The 21,338-nt window shown below is 40.1% G+C and overlaps 1 protein-coding gene across 2 annotated transcripts in view; it reads right to left on the reverse strand.

Moving 5' to 3' along the window:
* The window catches only part of LOC119143724 (metabotropic glutamate receptor 5), a 156,184-nt gene that overhangs the window by 19,189 nt on the left and 115,657 nt on the right, over positions 1 to 21,338 (reverse strand). For both annotated transcript variants that reach the window (XM_037378285.1, XM_037378284.1), the window contains exon 6: positions 12,548 to 13,487. In XM_037378285.1, coding sequence (XP_037234182.1) covers positions 12,548 to 13,487 — 940 coding nt within the window. The remainder of the gene's footprint in view (positions 1 to 12,547; positions 13,488 to 21,338) is intronic.

Consider the following 21,338-nt stretch of genomic DNA (forward strand, 5'->3'; position numbering starts at 1 on the left):
CCTGGCTAGGATGTATGTGACGCAGATAAAGAAACCCCCCAAACTGCCCATTCCTCAGTCACTAGCATAGGTTTCACTGCCATGAACATCAGAGGAGAGATACTATGAATCTCTCGAGTTTTTCCATCCACTCAAGAGAAAATTACACCATCAGAAATAGTATGCTGTCATAGAATACCTCAAAGCTTTGAATCATAGTAACTGCTCCACTGCCATTCAGTCAGTGTTAAATATCCATGTAATTATGAAAACAGTGACCAAACTCTAATCAACCCTCCTAGTCTGAAAACTGCATCTAACCAGTGCAAGGAAGATGCAAAGTTCTGTGGGTGACCATTCTGGAAAGGCACATCAGAGGTTCTGTGTAAAAAAAAAAAAGGTGTTCAGCTTTCAGAGCAGATAAAAGACATGATTTTGCCTCAGAAGGTCTTACATTAGAAAAATGTCCCCTTCCTGGTTGTTAAAACAAAGGATTGCTTGAAAAGATTTAACCTGAGGAGAGAAAAAACCCTCAAACATTTCTTTGCAGTTGTCATAAAAAATGTTAATGTGAAAATTAATGTGGTATTTCAGCTGGTGTATGGAGGAGGCAGTGTGAGTAGTATTTGCAAGAATAGACTCATTGTCAATTCCAGGACTATGTATTAGTTAGAAAAGACAGAAGACTTTGCTTCTGTGCAGAAAGGCAGCTGCTAAATTCTGTTTAAGAATTTAAAAGATTTTGAGTCATTTTTAGTGTTTTTTTTGGGGTCTTTGGGTGTAGCATTATGAGCTGTGTCATTTTCTTGCACAGAGATGAGTTATCTTAAGAAAAATGCGTAATGATGCATACTAATATTTTTTATAGATGTTCATCATTGACAGGAAATTTGGGAAGTAATTCCTAGTAATTCAGTCACTTTGGCACTTGTCTATTTGCTGAATACTTTGTCGCATCACTCTGTCCTACACAGCAGTGCTCTGCACTCTCCAGAGGAAATCAGTAGAGAAAGAAACTTCCTCCTGGGCTGAAAGAAACCATGTCTGTCTGTACTGCCTTGGCTTTTAGTGAACTTGATGTACATGTGATACATGGCTGGAAACACCAGTGTGACTGCTCGGGAATGAAGGACTGCTGGACCTTTTCCTTGCCTCCTTCACCTCTCAACAAAACTCCTCTTGTCGGCAAAAATTAATGGATACTGTGGGAAACAAAGGCGAAATAAGGGGATCATCATCCTGAATGAGATTAATAGTCATCCAACTGCTAGAAACCAGTTGTAATGTGTAGATCCTTACTTTTTTTTTTTTGTTTGTTTGTTTGTTTTCCAGTGAAATTGTGAGCCCTTGTACAACGACAAAGAGCTGAAGCAGATAGTCTTTAGATGTGGTCTTTATTACACTATGCCTACACTTTAGAACCAGGTGCTGATATCCTGGTGGTCCTGTCTTCATGTTATAGTGAGACCCAGGTGTGCTCATGGCCCCTCCTGACCCTGCTCTGTCTTGATTTCCATGCAGAGTCTTGGATGCCTTGACCAACAGTCCATTCCATATGGGAGTGTATCTGGAGGGTGTTGGCAGGCCATACCAAGAAGTTGTGCCATAGCCCACATTTCTGAGCAGTATGGTCAAATACCTGAAACGTAGTCTATGGATAGATGTGGGTAGTAGTATACAGATTCTGTTAAACTATCTAAGCTACACCGGCTGAGAAAGACTACCCAAAAGACAAGTGCTTACAACTGCGAAAAGTAGTTGTTTCAGATAACCTGTCCTCCGAAAAAAAAAAAAATACCCCCCCCCCCCCAGCAATTAGAAACTGGCTTTTACTCTTAGATATAAGATTTTTTTTCTCTCTCTTCTTTTTTGGTAAGAAGTTGAACTAACTAAAAGTTATCTCAGGATGTCTTTGGTTTTTCTTTAATGCAATGCAAAGCAAATGTAATTTGATGTGTTGGAGATGGAGAGCTGTCATCGATCCATATTTCAAATGCAATCTTCTACTGACATGCAGAAAAGTTATTAATTAATGAGCACCAAGTATGTGCTTGGCACTGTTAACCCCAGAGGAACAGAGTAGCTCTAATCAACACAGGAGTAATGTCCTGATGAAACTACCTGGCAAGGGTGGAAAAAGTAATGTTTCCACAGAAACACTTAAGAGGAGAGTGATTATACAGCCAAATCTCATTGTAGGGCAATGGGTAATTATATATTGGGGACTTAATTTCAGCATTGCAGTGATTAATTCCTAAGATGCTTCTTAATTGATGGGATTGCAGTTTTTGGTCTGTGATACTGAAAATAGTATTAGCTGTCTAAAACTCTGAATCAAGCTCTTTCCCACAACTTAACAATAATCAAAGTAGGTAATAACTATAATTTCAACCCTAAACCTCTCTTTTTGGCCATTTTGAAATAAACCTGAAGCAAGACTTTTTCAAAGCCCTGGACAGTGAAATTAAGAGAGGAGAGGGAATTCAGAAAGCTTTACAGTGTATTGATGAAATATTGTCTTTCCATCATTGTTAGAGTCTTTGCAATGTGCTTATGCCTGGAACTTGGACAGTTCATCTGCCTTTCCGGACTCAGTTATATTTTTTAATTGTCAGATCTTATGTGCAAGTAGTATTTTTCACCCGCAATATTACTTGGTCTTGTGGTTAAGGAATGATGAAGAACTTGCATTTCATAGCAGCAGAGTTAAGGCTGGCCTTTAGACTAGGTAAGACAATATGTGTGTGAAGAATTCTACATAAATGTTAAAGAATTAAATATGAAAAATATTTGGTGTTGTTATTGTAGGGGTTGCTTTGAAATACAAACATACTGTGCTCTTGAAAATCAAGTCCGTGAGACTGATCATGCCATCTTGACATTTTATCATATTGCACTGAATATTTTTAAAGAGGTTTCAAATTATTGTGTGACATTTTCCCATTTATATAATGGCTAAAATAAATTATATATTATCAAGCATGGCACTTTTTGTTCCTTTTAAAAAAGTCAGCATATAAACATTGTTTGCTCAATAGCTCAATTTCAACAAGCAAAATTACTTTAAAGCCAAACTCACAATTTATTTTTTTTCAAGTGCATCTTTTTTTTACAGCTTATTCTAATTAAGCAATCATATGTAATTGCAGCTGGTGAATTAAAATGACATTTTTGATGGAATGATATACAAAACATTATACTGGCTCAAGGGAAGATCAGACTGATAGCAAAATATTACCAATATGTTTATTTACCTTCTTCCAGAAAGGGTATTTCTGAAATATTGGACAAAACATTGTATAGGATTTTTGTACAATAGGGTCTCATTCACATAGTACTTCTTGTTCTACCCATTCTACTCCCCATGCTGAGCTGTCCCCTCTGCTTTGGGTTTGCAGAACTAGACATGCCATAGGAAGGTGCCATTAATTAATTCACTATTTCCTTCATTGTGTTGAAAAGGGAAGCTAAATCTCATTTCCTCTGAAGTATTTTAAATATTAGAAACTTATCTAGGTTTGGGAAATGGATGGATGGGGGCCTACTTTGCAGTGCCTTACCTTGGCATCTAGTTTAACATGACATTTTTCAATTTTGCTGACTTAGGAGAAAGAAGTTTCTCTTTTCTAATGTTTTTTATTACTCAAGATCTGTTATGCTATGCTGTATATTTAATATATTAACTCTGTTTTGTTTTCTGATGTTTTGCATCTTTAGTGTTTATTAGATTTTTAATCTTTCTTTTTCTCCTACCTCATTACTGGATAGTGAACTGTAAAATTACTTCGTTTTTTTTCTAGCAATGTGTAATTGTGTAATAAGTCATCAACTGGCAGCAAACTGGATAATCACAGCAATATATAATGTTATAATTGAAACTATAGCAAATTAAAGGAGTTTTGTGTTTATATATTTTAACAGACACCTGCTTTGAATTTCAGCTACAGTTATTAAAAAAATCTATAACCAAATGCAGTTCTAAGTCAGCTGAAATTCCAGCTCTTCTCCCAGCTCACACTAACTTGCAGTATTCAAGGACAAATACCATTCTTTATCATTCCTACAGGTATTTCCAACAGTGGCAGACTAGCTTATATCTTGTTTGGACCTTGGAAGGAGGGTGTCCTAATTGTCTGTTTATCAAATTAATTCCAATGCCCGTTTATATCAAAGTTTGCTCTGGAAAGATCCAGAAGTTCCTTTGGTAGATAAACGTGTGCTCGGGTCAGATGGTAGCTGGCAAGAGGATCTGCATCATACATACTGATGGGCATGATGCCATCTGCATGGCTTGTCGGTGCTCTTCAGCATGAATGATAAGGACAGCATTGATATAGTATATGGTGACATTTATTTGTCACCAAAATTTTGGGAGACAGGCTTGAAGATGGCAAAAAAAGGTAAAAGAGGTAGACATGGCTGTTACAAAATAGAAAAATCTTTCTCAGCTCTTTCTTCCCCTAAAAAATAAACCAAACTCCTGGGTCCCATCTTCACTGCTCCTTCCATTTGTTTTTTTTTTTTTTTTTGTAGTACACTAGCAAGGCTGCATTTGCAATCTAGAGCGTATTTGTGTAACAGTAAGCAGGGAACCGCTTACAGCATAATTTAATTTGCACAGTTCAGCTTTGATATGTGGTTCAAAATGGTGGAGGTGCTGTCTTAATAATATAAATAATTCAAAAAATTAGGCTTGAATACATATGCTCACTTAATGCAGCCAAACAATTTGTATCAGTCAATCAGTACTTTAATTAAATTCAAGTTGAGGGGAAAACTCAGAACACCACCACTAGTTCTGTATAGAAATTAGAAATCATTGTAATCAGGGCATTCAAGAATATAAATTCATTATACAGATGGAATGTTTTAGCAGCAATTTATCAAAATCTTCCAGACCTAATAACTTTCACTGAGTTTCATAAAATATTCTTCAGTCATTTCATAATAGTTGAAGTTTAATTAATCACAGTATCAAGCTTGTCCAAAAAGACACCAAGACTAAATTATTTAGGGAAAACTGAAGGACTCAAACCATTCAGTAATCTCTCAATCTAAATTTTTGTAGCATATTAGATTAAAATAGCTCCAAATGATCCATTTGGGAACTGATTCATTAATAAATGCAGACTAATCAGTCAAAAGGATAATGACTTCCCCTGAAGAGTCAAATGTTTTTTTTCCTGCATACATCAAAATTCCTTTTTCACAAGGCTACAAGGCAAACAAATAATTTTTTTTTGTATCACTGTGACTAGGTTTCGTTTTTTTACGTAAGAGCAATACCCACTGAGCCAAACCTTCACTTTGTGTAAATTGTTACCTGCTTTAATGACATTGTGTCGTGTAAGAAGCTTAACCCTCACTGTTTTGCCATCATCTCACAATACAAAGCCATCTAAGCACTCACATGCAATTTGTCATCAATGGTCCCCTTAAACAGCATCTGTAGAAATTACCTTATTTTTTGGTACATGATGATTTCTCAGTGGCATCTTTTGCCTTACAGTAATCTCTGGTCCTCTTTTGTGCAGCACTTTCACTTTTCACCTTCCACTGGGATTTATTGCACTGAGGTAAGCAATGGCTAAAAGCTGGCCACTGCTACAGTTCAAGGATGGTGCTGGTCATTTCTATAATATAACTTCTCAAATATTAGTTCTCCCTATTCACAGTCTTCGATTATCACCTGATTAGATCCCCATACACACAAGGGTTTATTTAAAAAATAAAAAGTCACCAATACATTATTTTTCTGTCCTACAAAACATCAAGGTATCAAATAATGAATGATACCCTTTTTTTAGTGTTTGGGGTTTTTTTGTTATTGTTTGTTTGTTGGTTTGGGTTTGGTTGTTTTTTTTTTTTTGGCCAGTGAAATAAAACCAGAATTGTAAAGGTCTTTTAGTGTAAAGCTAATATAAAAGCCTGATGGATGGGGCACTTGTGGGGTCCAAGAGACCCAAGCTGGAATCTCTCCTCTGCCATTAAAAATAATTGCTCTTTTCACCAGACTAGAAAATAACTTTCTGCCTTTTCCAATCAGTGTTTATTTTATACAAAGCAGAATGGCTCCACCAGGCTCCAGGAGGAGAGCAATCCGAGTCGGCATAACTGACAGGCTGCTGATATAACTCCATATGAGAGGTGATCCACCAGTCCTGAGCTCTGTATCCTGAGGTTACAACCTCTTCTAGATTCGGTTTCACACTGCTATGCATAAACCAGTGCAACTACCTGCATAAACTGCAGAACCAACGATTTTCATGAAGCCTGTGGCTGTTATCCTATGGACTGGGAAAGTTGTTTTTTCCCCTGTCTTGCCAGACAATGGACCTGATAGAGTGTTAATCTTAGTGTACCGTGTGACAAATCAGATCACCAAGGGTATCTCAGCCCTTTGACTGGGAAAATGGTGAGTATGAACCTGTAGCCAATACCCTGACAACATCTGGTAAGTAAAAAGTTTTTCGGTAAGTAAAAATTTTTACAAATTAGTTTGGAAGAGAAGTGCAGTGTACTTTTATCATCATTCAAAATGTGTCAAAGAAATTGTTCAAGCTGCATATAAATGAAGACAAAATTGGCACTTGTACTATAAGAAATGTGTCCCAATAGAACACGCTGTGGCAGAAACTCACGATCAGTATCTTTCTCAATGGGTGTGCACACACATGGAGGAATGTAAGCCAGCTTCAGCTTTCCACAAAACTCCCCCAGATTTTCTTGTACTCCGTATTCTTTCAGATCTGAAAGTTCCATGTCATATAACAGCCCTTTTTGTCTCTCAGGCAACTTATCTTCCTGAGGCACAGGGAATTTGATTCTCTCACATTTACATCTGAAATCCTCATGCTGATAACGCACAGACACATTCTAAAAAGATTTGATCACAGCTTGATGGCCATGGCTTCAGGTCTATCCACTTATTTATGGATGTGGCTTGCAATCAGCCAAGAACTGATATCTGGGCAACAGGAATTGCATGGGTTGCTTCTTGGAGCCCCTTGGCTTGGTAAGTGTAACAGTGGCAGAGGTTAATTTTAATGGGGATTCCCATTTGTCTGGAAACTCAAAGATTTCCCAGGGCTTCCTTAATAATGCAGCATAGCAGTAGTCAGATGTTGAAGAAGGTGTAAGAGTTAAGACTGCTCAAGTTAATTCAAGCCTGAAATTTTTGGTTCACTTCTTTCTTCAGTGTTTTAAATTAATTTCAATTAGATTCAGAATTAGAAGGAATATTTGAAAAATTTCCCAAGGGGGGAAAAAACCCAAGTGGTTTCTTTGGAGAAATTTCAATTCAGGCTTCTGAAAAAACTAACCTCAAGATTTTGATGCTGAGATATGATGTACTGATGTATGATATAATATTTAGACTGCAATATTTTAAAACCATGAATGGCAGTTTCTAGGCTGTTCCAAGCATAGTTTTCTTATTTTGTGGATCAAGATAGCTCCTGTTTGAATTGTAATGAAACAGATATAGTCAGTCATAAGAGGGAAAGAGAACAGATAAGAGGAGAAACCAGGTGTTCCTTGCATAAAACAAAGCCCACAGGGTGATGGTAGACACCTGCTTCCAAAATATTTCATTATAGCACAGTTTGGGACTGTCTGATGTAAACACTAATTGTAGCCACTGGTGGTCCGGGGCTGAATCCAGTCCAGTGGAAAAGTCTACTTTTCTACCTTGCTTATCATGTTTTCCTCATAGGAGACAAGGAATGACAGTTAATGGCACATGAGCCTGGACACCTGAATGCTTTTTCTGATGCCTGTGCAAGGCAGGCACTTGGTCCCTCAAGCTGCTATTGCTGTACCCGTGTAACACTTGAGAGGGAGAAAAAAAGGCTCCTGAATGGCACCAGATTCTTAGGTGGATGTGGGAGCACCCTTGTCTAACTTGAATAAGATAAAACAAAATAGTAATGATTTATGCTAATTTTTGTGGTTCACTAAAGCAAGGTTCTCCACTCCTGAATGAAAGCTGTCAGTCCTATCACTTCAGCAGACGTATACACAGCAATGCTCAGTTCTGCAATCACACAGTGATAAACAACCTTCTTAAGAGGACAAGATAATACATTAAAAAACAAATTAGTACTTCATTTGTTTTTACAGCCACAGTTTATGTTTAAATCTTTAGGAATTACTGCATCATGAGGTAAGTCCAGGTGGAATAAAGCATCACTGTCACACTGGGCTATTAAGCTTTAATCTCAGTGAGATTTGTGAGTTGCTGTGGATGAGTGTCTACGATAACATGCAGAAATCAATATGCATCTTTTTTCTGTTGTCTAGTATTGTTCACATTTTTATGGAGGAATTATGTGCAGTACCAAAAACATCCAATGCATCTTGAATATGGCTAACATTATCTGACTATGCTGGTGATGATTCTTTCCTGTTCAGTGATCATATCTACCTGCCTGGGTAACATTGAAAGTACTGCTCAGTCCTTTAGAATAGTTATGAATAGTTATCTTCAGTGATCCTAACTCATTTAGAAGATGATGATCTGTCTTGCATAGTTTCAGGAGTGTACTTGTGGCTTGCAGCCTTTTGCAAATGTGGTACAAGACACCTAAATGAGTCCTACATCATCAGAGGGAGAACGGCCAACTGGCAGTTAAAAAACACTTTAGCTGCCTAATTCCTTTCTTCTACCTCTCACTGTTACTGCAAAAATAAACAAAGGGGGATGCATATGAACTAAGCCTCAAATCTCCAGGCAGAGAGCCTTACCTTGGGATTGCAATGGTGTTTTCTGACCTCACTCTTCTTTCAGCAATTCCCACCTCACTGCCTGAACAGCTCTGCTGTTTGTGTCCAGGTCACAGCTTGATCTATAGAAGGATGCCAGGTTGCTCTTTTCTACAGTTAGTTGGAGGGAGATGCCTGTGTTCAAAGGGTTGGTATATGTAAGCTTGGAAAATGGGGCATGTGTAGTCTGGGCCAATTAAAGACATGTTCCAGAAGAGATAAACACCTACTGTGGTTAAATTACTGTGTGGAATCCAGGGCTAAGATACTAAAAGGCATGAGAAACTTTGGAACATCTGCTCCGTCTGCCTGGTGAAGGTAGCATCATGACTGAGACCTTTTGGTGTGCAGTCCTGGCTAGAAATATCATAGTGGTAGCTCTTGTAGCAGAAATATACAGTCTTTACTTTACCTGGGATACGGTTTTATTTGAAAACGAGGAGAGGATAAATTAGTCTTGTATTTTGGACTCTTCTGGACAGCAAAAGGGCTGAGTAGCATATTCCTGGAACCTTAAGGCAAGATTTGCTCAATTTATTTATGGCCTTCCAAGTTGCTATGAAATTAACTGGTAAGGTACCTGGAAGCAGAAGGTCTGTATGCCTCTCTACACAGGTTGTGTGGCTTTGACTCCAGCTATGTAGTATTCAGCCTTCTTCTTTGTGGAGTCACTTCTGATAATGTCTGGTTTGTTAGCCCCATTAAAATATATCCCTATCTAAATGAGGATAGAATATGTTTTGGCGAATACTGCTGAATCACAATAGCCTACTTGAAAAGGTTTTCATTTCACTAGGTAATGAATAGTTTTACTTTCTCTTTCTACATATTTCAGTATGTGAAGATTCATTCCAACACATATCCACAGCTTGCCTGTGTTCTCTTCATTGAAGAACACCCCATGCAAAAAGTCATTTAGGACTCTAACAGATGCATTGCTTTATTTAGGCAAAAGCAGTCTTGTTATCTGTCATTTTGCAGCTGATGTGAAAGCTCTGAATGGAGAATTGGCATTATCTGTTTGACAATGATTTGATGCAATACTACACTGTGCTATAAATTAGTGTCAAGAAGCAAAATGCTAATGATAGGGGCCCTTCTATACACTGGTGACTTAAATAGCATGTTTCTTTAAATTCAACAGTGACTCACTCTCTTTTAAATAAAACCCCTCTGAGCTATTTAAATAATGCCATGTAGCTCTAGTGCATATTTTCTGTGATTCTGAGTACTTCAGTGTTTACTTGAGTAAGTATGCAAACAAGTTTTTTGAGCATTGTACTGAGTAATACCTTGAAACATATTACTGTGTACAAAAAGATTTTATTAAATAAATGTTTGAATATTAACTAAAATGGTCAGGCTTTGTTTGTTTATGCTCTACAGTAAGCAGAACTGAAGCTGACAGTGGTTTCCTGTTCTTTTTTGGAGATGGTATCAGACATAGGTGAAGTCCTGAGCAGCATTTTACATTTACTCAGCCCATATCAGGACTCCTTTTTGTTTTCTTTCATGCAACTAAATAGGCATCGATTAGAGAGAATTTCCCATGACTGATGGAACCAATTTGCCCTTGGATCCCCAGACCTTTCAGGCACCCACTGACTGAGCACTGCTGAACTCACTGGCACTGGCACAGTTTAGCCAGCTGAGGAATCAGACACATGGATTAGGAGTGTCTTTTGTTGCGGTTTTATGTGTTGACGAACACTGCTGATGACATAGAAATTTTTCCTCCAAATTTCAAATGAAATGTTATAGTTCTTTATATCTAGGGAAATAAGCCAATATATCAGCTTTGAGCTGCCTTTCTCATTCCTACACACACATACTAGGCACTCTCAATGTGTTTCAGGATTGAAGACATTTCCAAGACAGTGCTATTGAAAAAGAAGTCATTGTTGATGATGATCTATTTATTACATTCTGCTAATAACTCTCTACTGCAGGTGTTATCTACACATTGAGGTATATAAAGAAATGGAAACGGAGTCCTCAAAAAGAAGAGAATACACCTTGTCTTTTAGGGTATTTAGTAGCAGGGTACACTCCTTTTCAGAACAAAACAAAGATTTAGAGCAATATCTTTCAAAACTGGGCCTTAATGAATGCCAAACCCAAGATCTTCCCGTCATCTACAACTTCATCTTGTTGAGTAAAAAAGCTGTGAGATGGCAAATAAGCTCTGCAGCAAAAGTGAGGGAAAATAATAATCATCTCAAAGAGGAGGAATGCCCTCCTATTAAGGACACGTTATGAAGAATGCTTCTTTTAGCAGGCCCAGAAGTTGTTGTAGGGCTTCTAACCTGAACACCTCAGGTCATTCAGGCATACAGACAGAGGCTGTAGAAAAGGTCATTGCAGGTAACCATCACTTAAGCTGATAAAGGATTTATTATTTTAAAATAGCATCCTACTCTGCACCTGGAAAAAAACTGGAAGATACCACCTTAACTGAACATAGGTATAAAATTCTTATAAGACTGGTCATTTCTGTACCAATTCAAAGTCACTGAAAAAGAAGCATTAGTGATAAACTGACAGAAACAAATCATCACTTCGGCATAATCTGTCCTGCAGGTATTACTAGCAATACCCTCCCTCAAGTCTAAACTGTGGTTCACGCGAAGATGCAAGTATAAATTGTCCTCGTTCCATGCCAATTACAGTGTGAACAATGGCATGTCAGGAAATATTTGTATTATCAATCCTAAGATCCATGTGTGTTTCAGTGAGGAGGAAAATCTGGCTACTAGTCACTTCCAGGCTAGACACACATAGCTGAGGAATGACAAACCCATTTCTCTGCACTTTCATACAGGCAGCATTCTTTGTTTATGCCAGAAGTTAAATAACCCAAATCATCCCCATAGCACTCGTATCAAAGGTGAAAGGGATCAAAAGATGAAAATGCACTGCTGGGCTGGGTGCAATTCTATACACTCTGTCTATGAAGTAGAACACTATTGTACTCCACAGCTCTCCTTTCTCTTTCACTTACTGTAATTTTTTTACAATGAACATACAAGTTGTCTTCATGATCACTGGATTAAAATAATTCTTTGGGAAGAAACCAAAATATCTCACAGGGGAGCATTTGTTTAGTGACAGGGAGGGTAGCAAAAGCAGGGCCTGTGAGCATCTGAATTTGGTGGAGTTAGGGGAATGAACACAGCAAAAGGTATCAAGAAAAGTGAAGAAGAGAAGATAGATGAGGATAAAAACAAAGAAACAGGAAGAGATAGTGCAAGAAAGGAAAGTCAAGGGAATAGGAGATAAAAGGTGTAACAGAAGAGTCATATGAAACAGATCTTCAGATGCCTGAGAGTGGCTGCTCACGATATCACTTGTGTTTATTACTCCGCCTAGTTTATGTAGCACTAGTAGCAACCCTGTTGTCTTACTGTTGTGACTAGAGGCAAAATACAGACACTATGCAATTCATTTAAGGGGAAGAGACTGTAAATGGGTGCATTCAGGACAAAGCAATGAGTTATAATTCTCATTCTTTTGTGGGTTTTTTTTCCCTCCTAAGATCTAGTTTCCCTCCTTATAATAAGTCTACAGTTGACACAGCCAGTACTTCCAGCCTTGTAATTGTTTGCCCATTGCTCTGTCCCCTGTTTCTGCACAAGCGTTTTAACTAAATCAAACCCCAAACTGTTACAAAGGTGGGAGAGAGGACTAATTCCTCTCCCAGTGCAGAGGCAAAGGAAACAAACCTATTTCCCTTTGTCCTTCCGCTATTCGTAACTCTTAGAAGACCATAATTTCTTCCCCACACTCCCACATTAGGAAACTTTACCTAAGGGTTTCACCAGACGATCCCCTTCTTTTCCATAGGTTCACCAGGCTGCTCGAGCGGCTTGCGGCTGAAGATGACTTTCCATCCCCTACGTGCATGCGGACTACGGTTGATGTGGTAAATGCACTGCGTACGTTTCTTTCAGGCTTAGCAAGGATGATATAGACCTTGGGCACAAACATGCAGCCGAGTGCCACCGTGGCACTCAGACTTACTGAGAAACACATGGTGATTATCTTGTAGTTGCTTCCAAAATATATTGGCACAAAAGCCAGCCAAATGATGCAGGTGGTATACATTGTAAAGGCGATATACTTTGCTTCATTGAAATTAGCTGGGACATTTCTTGTCTTAAATGCATAAAAGGTGCAACTCAAAATTAATAATCCATTATATCCAAGGGGAGTTACAACACCCAAGTTGGTGGTGTTACAAATCAGGTAGACCTCTCGGATGCTTGGATAATCATGCATTATATCTGGTGGCTCCATTATAAAGAGAGCAACAATTATGCCTAATTGTATACATATCAGGATAAATGCAATAACCAGTTGGGCACAGGCACTCATGAACCTGGGTTTCTTTGTACAAATCTTCTTCTTGCTTCCAGCCAGGATTCTTGCAATGCGGTTGGTTTTAGTTACTAGAGCAGAATAACTCATAGCTGGGGAGAGGCCGATGCCAATTCGTTGAAGATAACAGTAAATCTGTTGAGGTTTTGCGATGAGACAGAAAGTACACAAGTAACCCAAGCAGATGCCAGCTAGAATGATGTAGCAAAGTTCTCGGCTGGATGATTTGACCACTGGAGTATCACGGTACATTATGAATATAGCTGTAACAAACAAGGTGGCCAGCAGGCCCAGACATGCAAAAACAACTGCTGCAATTGGTTCAGGATCACCCCATCTGAGATACTGGACTGGGATGAGGTCACAACCTACAGGAAAAAAAAAAACAACACAACCAAAAAACAACAGAAAAAGAGAAGGTAAACAAGTATGTAGGAGTGAGATCTTCAATGATATAGTTACAGGTTTTCCTGGTATTTCTCTTCTTTTTATCTCTCAGGAAGGTGCCATTATAATAAGTGTAGGCTAAGATTGTTAATATAATGTCACAATAAATACATTTCAGTGACTACTTATTTCAGTAATATACTTTATCTGGAATATAACATGATGACTAGAAAAATGGCCAAGCTGATTAAGACAAGTCATCTCTCACAGTGAAATTTTCCTGTTAAATTTTTTTAAACATAGTAATTTATGAACAAATTTTAAAATCAATTTGCATTACCTTAGTGCAAAATGCTTCAGGCTTGTCTGCATATTATATGCACTTAAAGGACCAGACATCAATCCTACTAATTATATTGTACATTATGAAGGATATTGCAACTTGTTTAATGATTATGGGAAAGAATCTTACAGATTCTAGCTGTCAAGAAAAGGAGAGTGCTTCTGCCTCAGAAATGCTACCTTTTTTCTAACAAAAATTTTCTGGGATCAGAGTTGCAGATAATAGGTAATTTGGGATGGCACATCCTGCTCACTTCTCTGTCATTCATGCTTTTGAGACTTCTGAGGAATTAAAACATCATCTAACTCATGAAATCAAACTGAATTAAATAAATTAGTGTCAAAGCTGAATTAGCAGTGCAACTCATATAAGGACACTTGTTTTTCAGTCTCTGTATAAGTTTTAATAAGCTATTCTATATACACAGGTCACAGGAAGTCAACCTTTACATTCCCCACTGTGCAGATTAATGGCCAGAAGGAAAAGCTGGCAGAAAACTTGTTGCTCACATCCCTCCTCTATCCCTCCTTTCCTTTTGCACTGTAAAGCCTGGATAGGTGTGGTGGGTTGAGCCTGGTTGAACACCAGGTGCCCACCAAGACACTCTATCAATCCCCTCCTCAGCAGCACAGGGCAGAGAGAAAAAAAGATGGAAAAACTCTTGAATCAAAATGAAGGCAATTAACAAAGCAAAAGCAAAGGCCATGTGCAGAAGCAAAGGAGAACAAAAAATTTATTCTCTAATTCCCATCAGCCACTTCCTGGGAAGCAGGGCTTCAGTATGCTTAGTGGTTGCTCCAGGAGGCAAATATCATTAATAAAAGAATGTCCTTCCCTCCTTCTCCTTTCTCTTAGCTTTTATTGCTGAGCAGATGTCATATGATATGGAATATCCCTTTGGTCAGTGTGGGTCAGCTGTCCTAGCTATGTCCCCTCCCATGATCTTGCCCACACCCAGCCTGCTTGTAACAGGGGAAGGTTGGAGAGACAGCCTTGATGCTGTGCAAATGCTGCTCAGCAGTAGCCAGAACACTGGTGTGTTATCACCACCTTTCTAGCTTCCAACACAAAGCACAGCACTACGAGGGCTGATGTGGGGAAAATTAACTCCATCTCAGCGAGACCCAATAGAATCTCCACCCCTTATTCCATACCATTTTCAACATGTTCAGGTCCCACATAATTTACTATCTCTCTCTCTCTCTCTCTCTCTCTCTCTCTCTGTATCTATCTTCTAACCATCTCATTCTCATTACCGAAATCGCTTCTTACCAACACTTAAACTACATAACTTAAACCATCTTCATAGGCAACATACAGATTTATACATTCTCATTAACAACTATGCCCTGTCCTTTAACACACAGATATTACTATCCTTGGGCTTCCTTCACTCCTCTAAATGTTCACAGAATAGGCTATGACATGTACCATCTCTTAAAATGGGTGCTCAGGACAGGAGAAGCAGTATGTTCAGTTGTGGGGTACCAACATATATCCATTATATCTCTCGACATTTCCAGAGGCTTTTGGGCAATAGCGGGTGCTACACCCACTCAATGCCATGGTCCTTTGCCCAGGAGTTAATGAGGCTATTTCAGAAAGGGGTCCAATTGCATGATTCAATTCTTTCTAGGGTACCATGTCACCACAAAATTTGCCTTTCAAGGCCTAAGGGGGTGTTTTGGGCAGTGCCATGGTTTACAGGGTATGTTTCTAGTCAACCTGTAGTTGTTTACACCATGGTAAGATTGTGGCGCTTGCCTTGGCGTGTTTGTGGCAGTGGTCCAATACAGTCAATTTGCCATACCTCACCACACTGAAAACCCAGCCACCGCCCTCTGTTCCAGGGAGACTTTACTTGTGTGGCTTGCTTGATTGCAGCATGTTTCACGTTCGTGAGTGACCTGTGTGATGGCCTCCATGATCAGGTCCACCCCTTGATCATGAGGCCATCTGTATTTTGCATCTCTTCCTAGATGTTTGAACGTTTTGTGTGCCCATTGAGCTACAGATCTCTCACCCTTACGCTCCCAGTACAGATCCACCTGATCAATTTCATTTTTGACAGTCTTGTCTACCCGTTCATTGTTTCTATGTTCTTCAGTGGCGTTGTTTTTGGGCATGTGAGTGTCTACATGATGTACCTTTAGAGCTATGTTTTCTACCTGGGCAGTCATGTCCTCCCACAATGCAGCAGCCCAGATGGGTTTACCCCTGCAATGGCAGTTGGTCCTCTTCCACTCCTGTAGCCACCCCCAGAGGGCATTAGCCACCATCCAGGAGTCGGTACAGAGATAGAGCACAGGCCACTTTTCTCATTCAGCAATCTCTAGGGCTACTTGGATGGCTTTCACTTCTGCAAACTGACTTGACTCTCAGTGGCTTCAATGACTTACTGTGTGGGACTCCACAAAGCACCTTTCCACTTCTAATGGTTTCCTACCACATGACAGGATCCATCAGTAAACAAAGCATAACACCTTCTGAGAACTCATTATATGATGGTGCCTCTTAAGCATAAGCTATGTTCTCAGGCAATGCTCCAAAATCTCTGCCTTCTGGCCAGTCCATCTGTTCCAGGATTTCTGGGTGCTTGGGTTTCACCTTTTGAGCTTGTTGCATGATCAACACTACCTACTTACTCCATGTAGCCGTGGTTACATGTGTAGATGGGATGTTTCCTTTGCAACATGGGCAATTGTGGAGCCAAGAGGAGATATACTTCTGTACCAACAACTTCTGAAGAGGCTTGAACCTCTCATATGTTGCTAGTACTCTTTTTCAGTCGAGGTGTAGTGGGCTTCTGATCCTTGATATCTCTGGCTCCAAAACCCTAATGACTGACCTCAGATGTCTCCTGATGTTTTCTGCCACAGGCTCCAGGCAAGACCATGCTCTCCAGCTGCAGTGTTAAGTAGTTTGCACAGCTGGTACTGTCTGAACAGGCCCAAGAGCTACTGCATGAGCTATTTCCTGTTTGATCTACTCAAAGGCTTGTTCTTGCTCAAGACCCAGGTCAAAATAGTTCCTCTTTTGGGTTACTCAATAGAAAGGCCTCACAAACTGACTATAACCTGAAATACGCATTCTCCAAAACCCCACATGGCCTAGGAAAGCTTGTGTTTCCTTCTAATTAGCTACTGGAGACATATTGCTGTTTTGTTAACCACATCCATAGCATCTATCCTTCCATTTTATTCCCAGGAACTGAATTTCCAATGCAGGTCCCTTGACCTTCTTTTCATGGAAAAACCAGCTTTCAGAAGAATCTGAATTACTCTTTTTCCCTTTTCAAACACTTCCTCTGTCTTACTGTGTCACACAGTGATGTCATCAATGTATTGTAGATGCTGAAGGACATTACCCTTTTCCAGTGCAGTTTGGATTAGTCCATGACAAATGGTAGGGCTGTGCTTCCACCCCTGGGGCAGTGGATTCCAGGTGTATTGGACAGCCCTCCATGTGAAAACAAATTATAGCCAGTACTGTGTAGCCAAAGGAATTGAAAAAAACACATTGGCAATGTCAATTTTAGCAAACCACTTGGCTGTCTTTGACTCTTTTGACTTCATACCAGAGGTCTCACATGTCTGATGCAGTAACACTCCATGCTGGCATCACTTCATTCAGGCCATGATAGTCTACTGTTAACCTCCACCCTCTGTCAGACTTTTGCACTGGCCATATGGGACTATTAAGAGATGAGTGAGTCTTGCTGATCACTGCTTGGGTCTCCAGTTGATGAATCAGCTCATGGACGGGAGCCAGGGAGTCTCAGTTTGTGTGATATTACTGCCGGTGCACTGTTCTGGTAGCAATTGGCACCTGCTGTTTTTCAATTCTCAGCAATCCCACAGTGAAGGGATCTTCCAAGAGGTCAGGCAGGGTAGATAGCTGTTTGGTCTTCTCTGTGTTTACAGTGGCTACACCAAAAACCCATCGGTACCCCTTTGGGCCTTGACATATCCTCTCCTGAGGCAGTCTATGCCAAGGATACAAGGGCCTTCTGGGCTGGTCACAATGGGGAGCTTTTCCAACTTGTTCCCTGTTAAGCTCACCTCAGCCTCCCATACAGAAAATTCTTGGCATCCCCTGTCACTCCAGAGATCCAGATGGGTTCTGTGCCCCTATACCCTGATGTCATCACCATGCACTGTGCACCAGTGTCTATAAAAGCCTTATACTTCAGTGGGTCTGGTGTGCCAGGTCATCAAATCCACATGGTCCAAAGGCAGGGACCCTCTATTCCTGTTCTTGGTCAGATTATTCACTGTTTGATCCTTGCAGTGCCAGACCAGAATTCCCGTCATCCAGGTCAAGAGAGATGATTTCCGTTCTTCTGTGTCTGGGAGATCAGTGGTTGCCTTCTTGTGTCTCTAAAGCAGCTAAGCTGATGGTCTTCTTGGGTAGTCCCTTCTTAATAGCTGAATTCCACCTCAGCATACACTGGTTTCCATCTTAAAGGTGGATTCACTATCCCACTTCCTCACGTCCTCCCCCTGGTCGCGCAGGAAGAACTACAGTGCTCCACATGGCATAGGCCTAGGGCTCCCTTTCCCTCTGACCGGGCCAAGAGAGGTCTGATTTCTTGGGATGCTCCTGATAGCCAAGGCACTGGCCTATAGGGATGAGGAGATACAGAGATTTTCTTCAAAGTTTTGCAGCCAAGAAGACACTCTCTCCACAGTTCATTTATCCACATCCAGGCAATACATTGCTTCCAAGCTGTTAGAATATGGCACTGGGGCACTTTGAATAAACTTCATTGACATGGCCTGTGTGCACAGGCCATCCTCACGATCTTTGGAGACCTCATCACTGCCTAGATCACTGTAGATGACTTCCAGCACTGCTAATTCCCTCAGGTACTGGATGCCTTCATCTGCAGTAGTCTATTTTCCTTGGTAGTTCTCAAGATCTTCCTTGAACAGACATCTGGCCCTCACACTTGAGAGGAGCTGTCTCCAGAGACTAAAAATTGCTGCCTCTTTCCCAGTTCTTCTCTCAGATGCCTGGTTTCTAGCAAAGGATTCCACCTGTTGAGCTTCCTTGCCTTCCAGTTGCTGACTGTCAATGCCATTATCCCAGCACTGGAGCAGCTGGGCAGCAATCCTCTCACCGAGCTTGCGAGCTGGCGGCTGTCATCTTTCTACATATCTCAAAGTTCTGATGAGGTCAGGGACCTGGGAGTTTCCACTTCTTGTCTGAATTCTCTCACTCCTTCCTTCAATTTCTTTGTGGAAGGATTGGTTTCTTTATCAAAACTTTCCTCTTCTTCCTCCTTCATTACTAATTGATAGTATGGACCCATTGTTTTCCTTGTCCATGCTTTCTTTTTCACTCCTGGGGCAATTGCTGTAGCTGTTATTTGGGTCCCTGCCTTAACCACTCTGAGAGTGCTGGGCTGTGGCTCGACAGGCCCAGGCCAGGCCCCAGTGCAGTGCCAGAAGGTGTAGGTTTTCACTGGGGGAGGCAAAGCACCCTTCTGTCAGATGGCACGTCAGTTTGCCAGGGTCACTTGCCTGTTCAGGTATAACGTCCCAGGTTATGGGAGGTGACATCCACCGTGGAGACCTGCTCAAATCCTTCCACACACACTGCCAACCTGGGACCGGCTGCCTTAGGGCACATTTCAGTATCGCCTCACCCAAAAGTTGTCTTCCCTTACACCAGGGCGATACTACTTTCCATAAACCCCATAATATGCTAATAGTGTTAACTAGTAGTATTAAACAGCTCATGTAAAAGTGACCAAGGACCTCGGGAACCTACATAATAAAACCATCCACATCAGTCCTGGTTAGGAGGAGGAAGATGTATTCCCTCATCCTCTTCAAATGATAGTTCCCCCACACAGCAAGGCCACCAATGCCAGGACAAAGCACATGGGCATTATTTCTATTAACATGTTCCCCAGCTTAGCAAAATAAAGAGGGAAGCAGTGCAGCCAAGATACTCCATGACCTATACAGGAGCTTGCCACTTAATTACTACTATAGATATAGCACACAATACAAAACTGCTGTTGTCTCAAACCTCACACTGGATGCCAAAAAGGACTGCATTGGATGCCCACCAAGCTGCTCCATCATTGCACTCCTCAACAGGACAGGGCAGGGAGAAAAGAAGATGGGAAAACTTGTGGGTCAATATAAAGGCAGTTAACACAGCAAAAGCAAAGGCCATGTGCAGAAGCAAAGGAGAACAAAATCTGGTAATTTCTACACAGAAGATCTACTTTTTGCCTTTTTCTTTATTTTAACTGGGGCTTAATTTTTTCCAAATCTGCCACTTGACATTCTCAGTGGTAAAAATCATATCATGAAATGGTATGGGTATGTATTAAGCTTAGCTCCTCTCTTCCCCCAGAGTTTCTGTATTCTATATCTCTACATAATATATCATCATATATCTCTACATAAAATATCATCAAAAATATAATACCTACACTAAGGTGGTATACTCAATAGGTGGTGTGGCAAAAGTACAAAGCAGGTAGGTCTGTGTTCTCAAAGAAAGTAGAAAAATCAGAAGGATTAGGGTCAACAAGTCTTTGACATAAGTGCAAACAAAGGATACAAATTTGCAGTCACTGCAGTGTAACAGAATTGTGCTCTTGGTTACTAAATGCAGAATAATTTGCCATCCATATTTTAACTGCTTCAGTGTGCAAAGTTTTCTGTTGCAATAATAAAATTATTGCCATGTCTTAATGTAACAAAGACATCTAGATTTTTATGGAACACTCTCATAGCATTAGTTGATGCCTATTTAACTCTTCTTGGATTCAAAGAGCTTACTTATTCATTGTGAGGGAGACACTATTTCATTCTGACTTCATGAAGATTAATGTAGCACAGGAATCACATTATTAAAATCAACATTTTAAACCAGTGGGAGTGGTGGAAGAAGGGTGAAAACCAGAAAGCATACTCTGGTATACACAGATGTGGGCTCTTCCCCAAGAAGTTTTATGAGTATACGACCTCTAAATCTATTTGTGATCTTGCCAAAATGTAATTAATGTTTTGGGGAAACAAACCGTTTCCATCTTCTAATACTACTGTATATTGTTGGACAGGAAATCTGAAGAGAAAGGGTATTTATCTGACAGCTGGCCTTTAAATGCAGACATTGATATAGGGGCTGAATATTGCTCAGTTTCTAATGTTGCAGTAGAAGTGAATCATAACCAAGCATTTCTCATTAGTTTCAGACTATTTCATGCTTTCCTTGCTTTATTACTCCTTTTACATTCTCTTAATAAAATACCTGAGAAAACAGTTGAAAACTTGTACCATTTCCCCCCCCCCCCCCCCCCCCATCACTGAGTATACTTTACAAGGAGAATGCAAAACTGTGTAACAATTTATGCCTTAATTAAGATTTAAGGACTGGGTAGTCTTCATAAAGAAATGATTGGTGAGGTTCCCATATAATAGCTTTGCAGTTAATGGGTTCTGACAATGGCACTTTGCAGAAAGGG

Source organism: Falco rusticolus, chromosome 2 (assembly GCF_015220075.1).
Source record: "Falco rusticolus isolate bFalRus1 chromosome 2, bFalRus1.pri, whole genome shotgun sequence".
Lineage (NCBI taxonomy): Eukaryota > Metazoa > Chordata > Aves > Falconiformes > Falconidae > Falco > Falco rusticolus.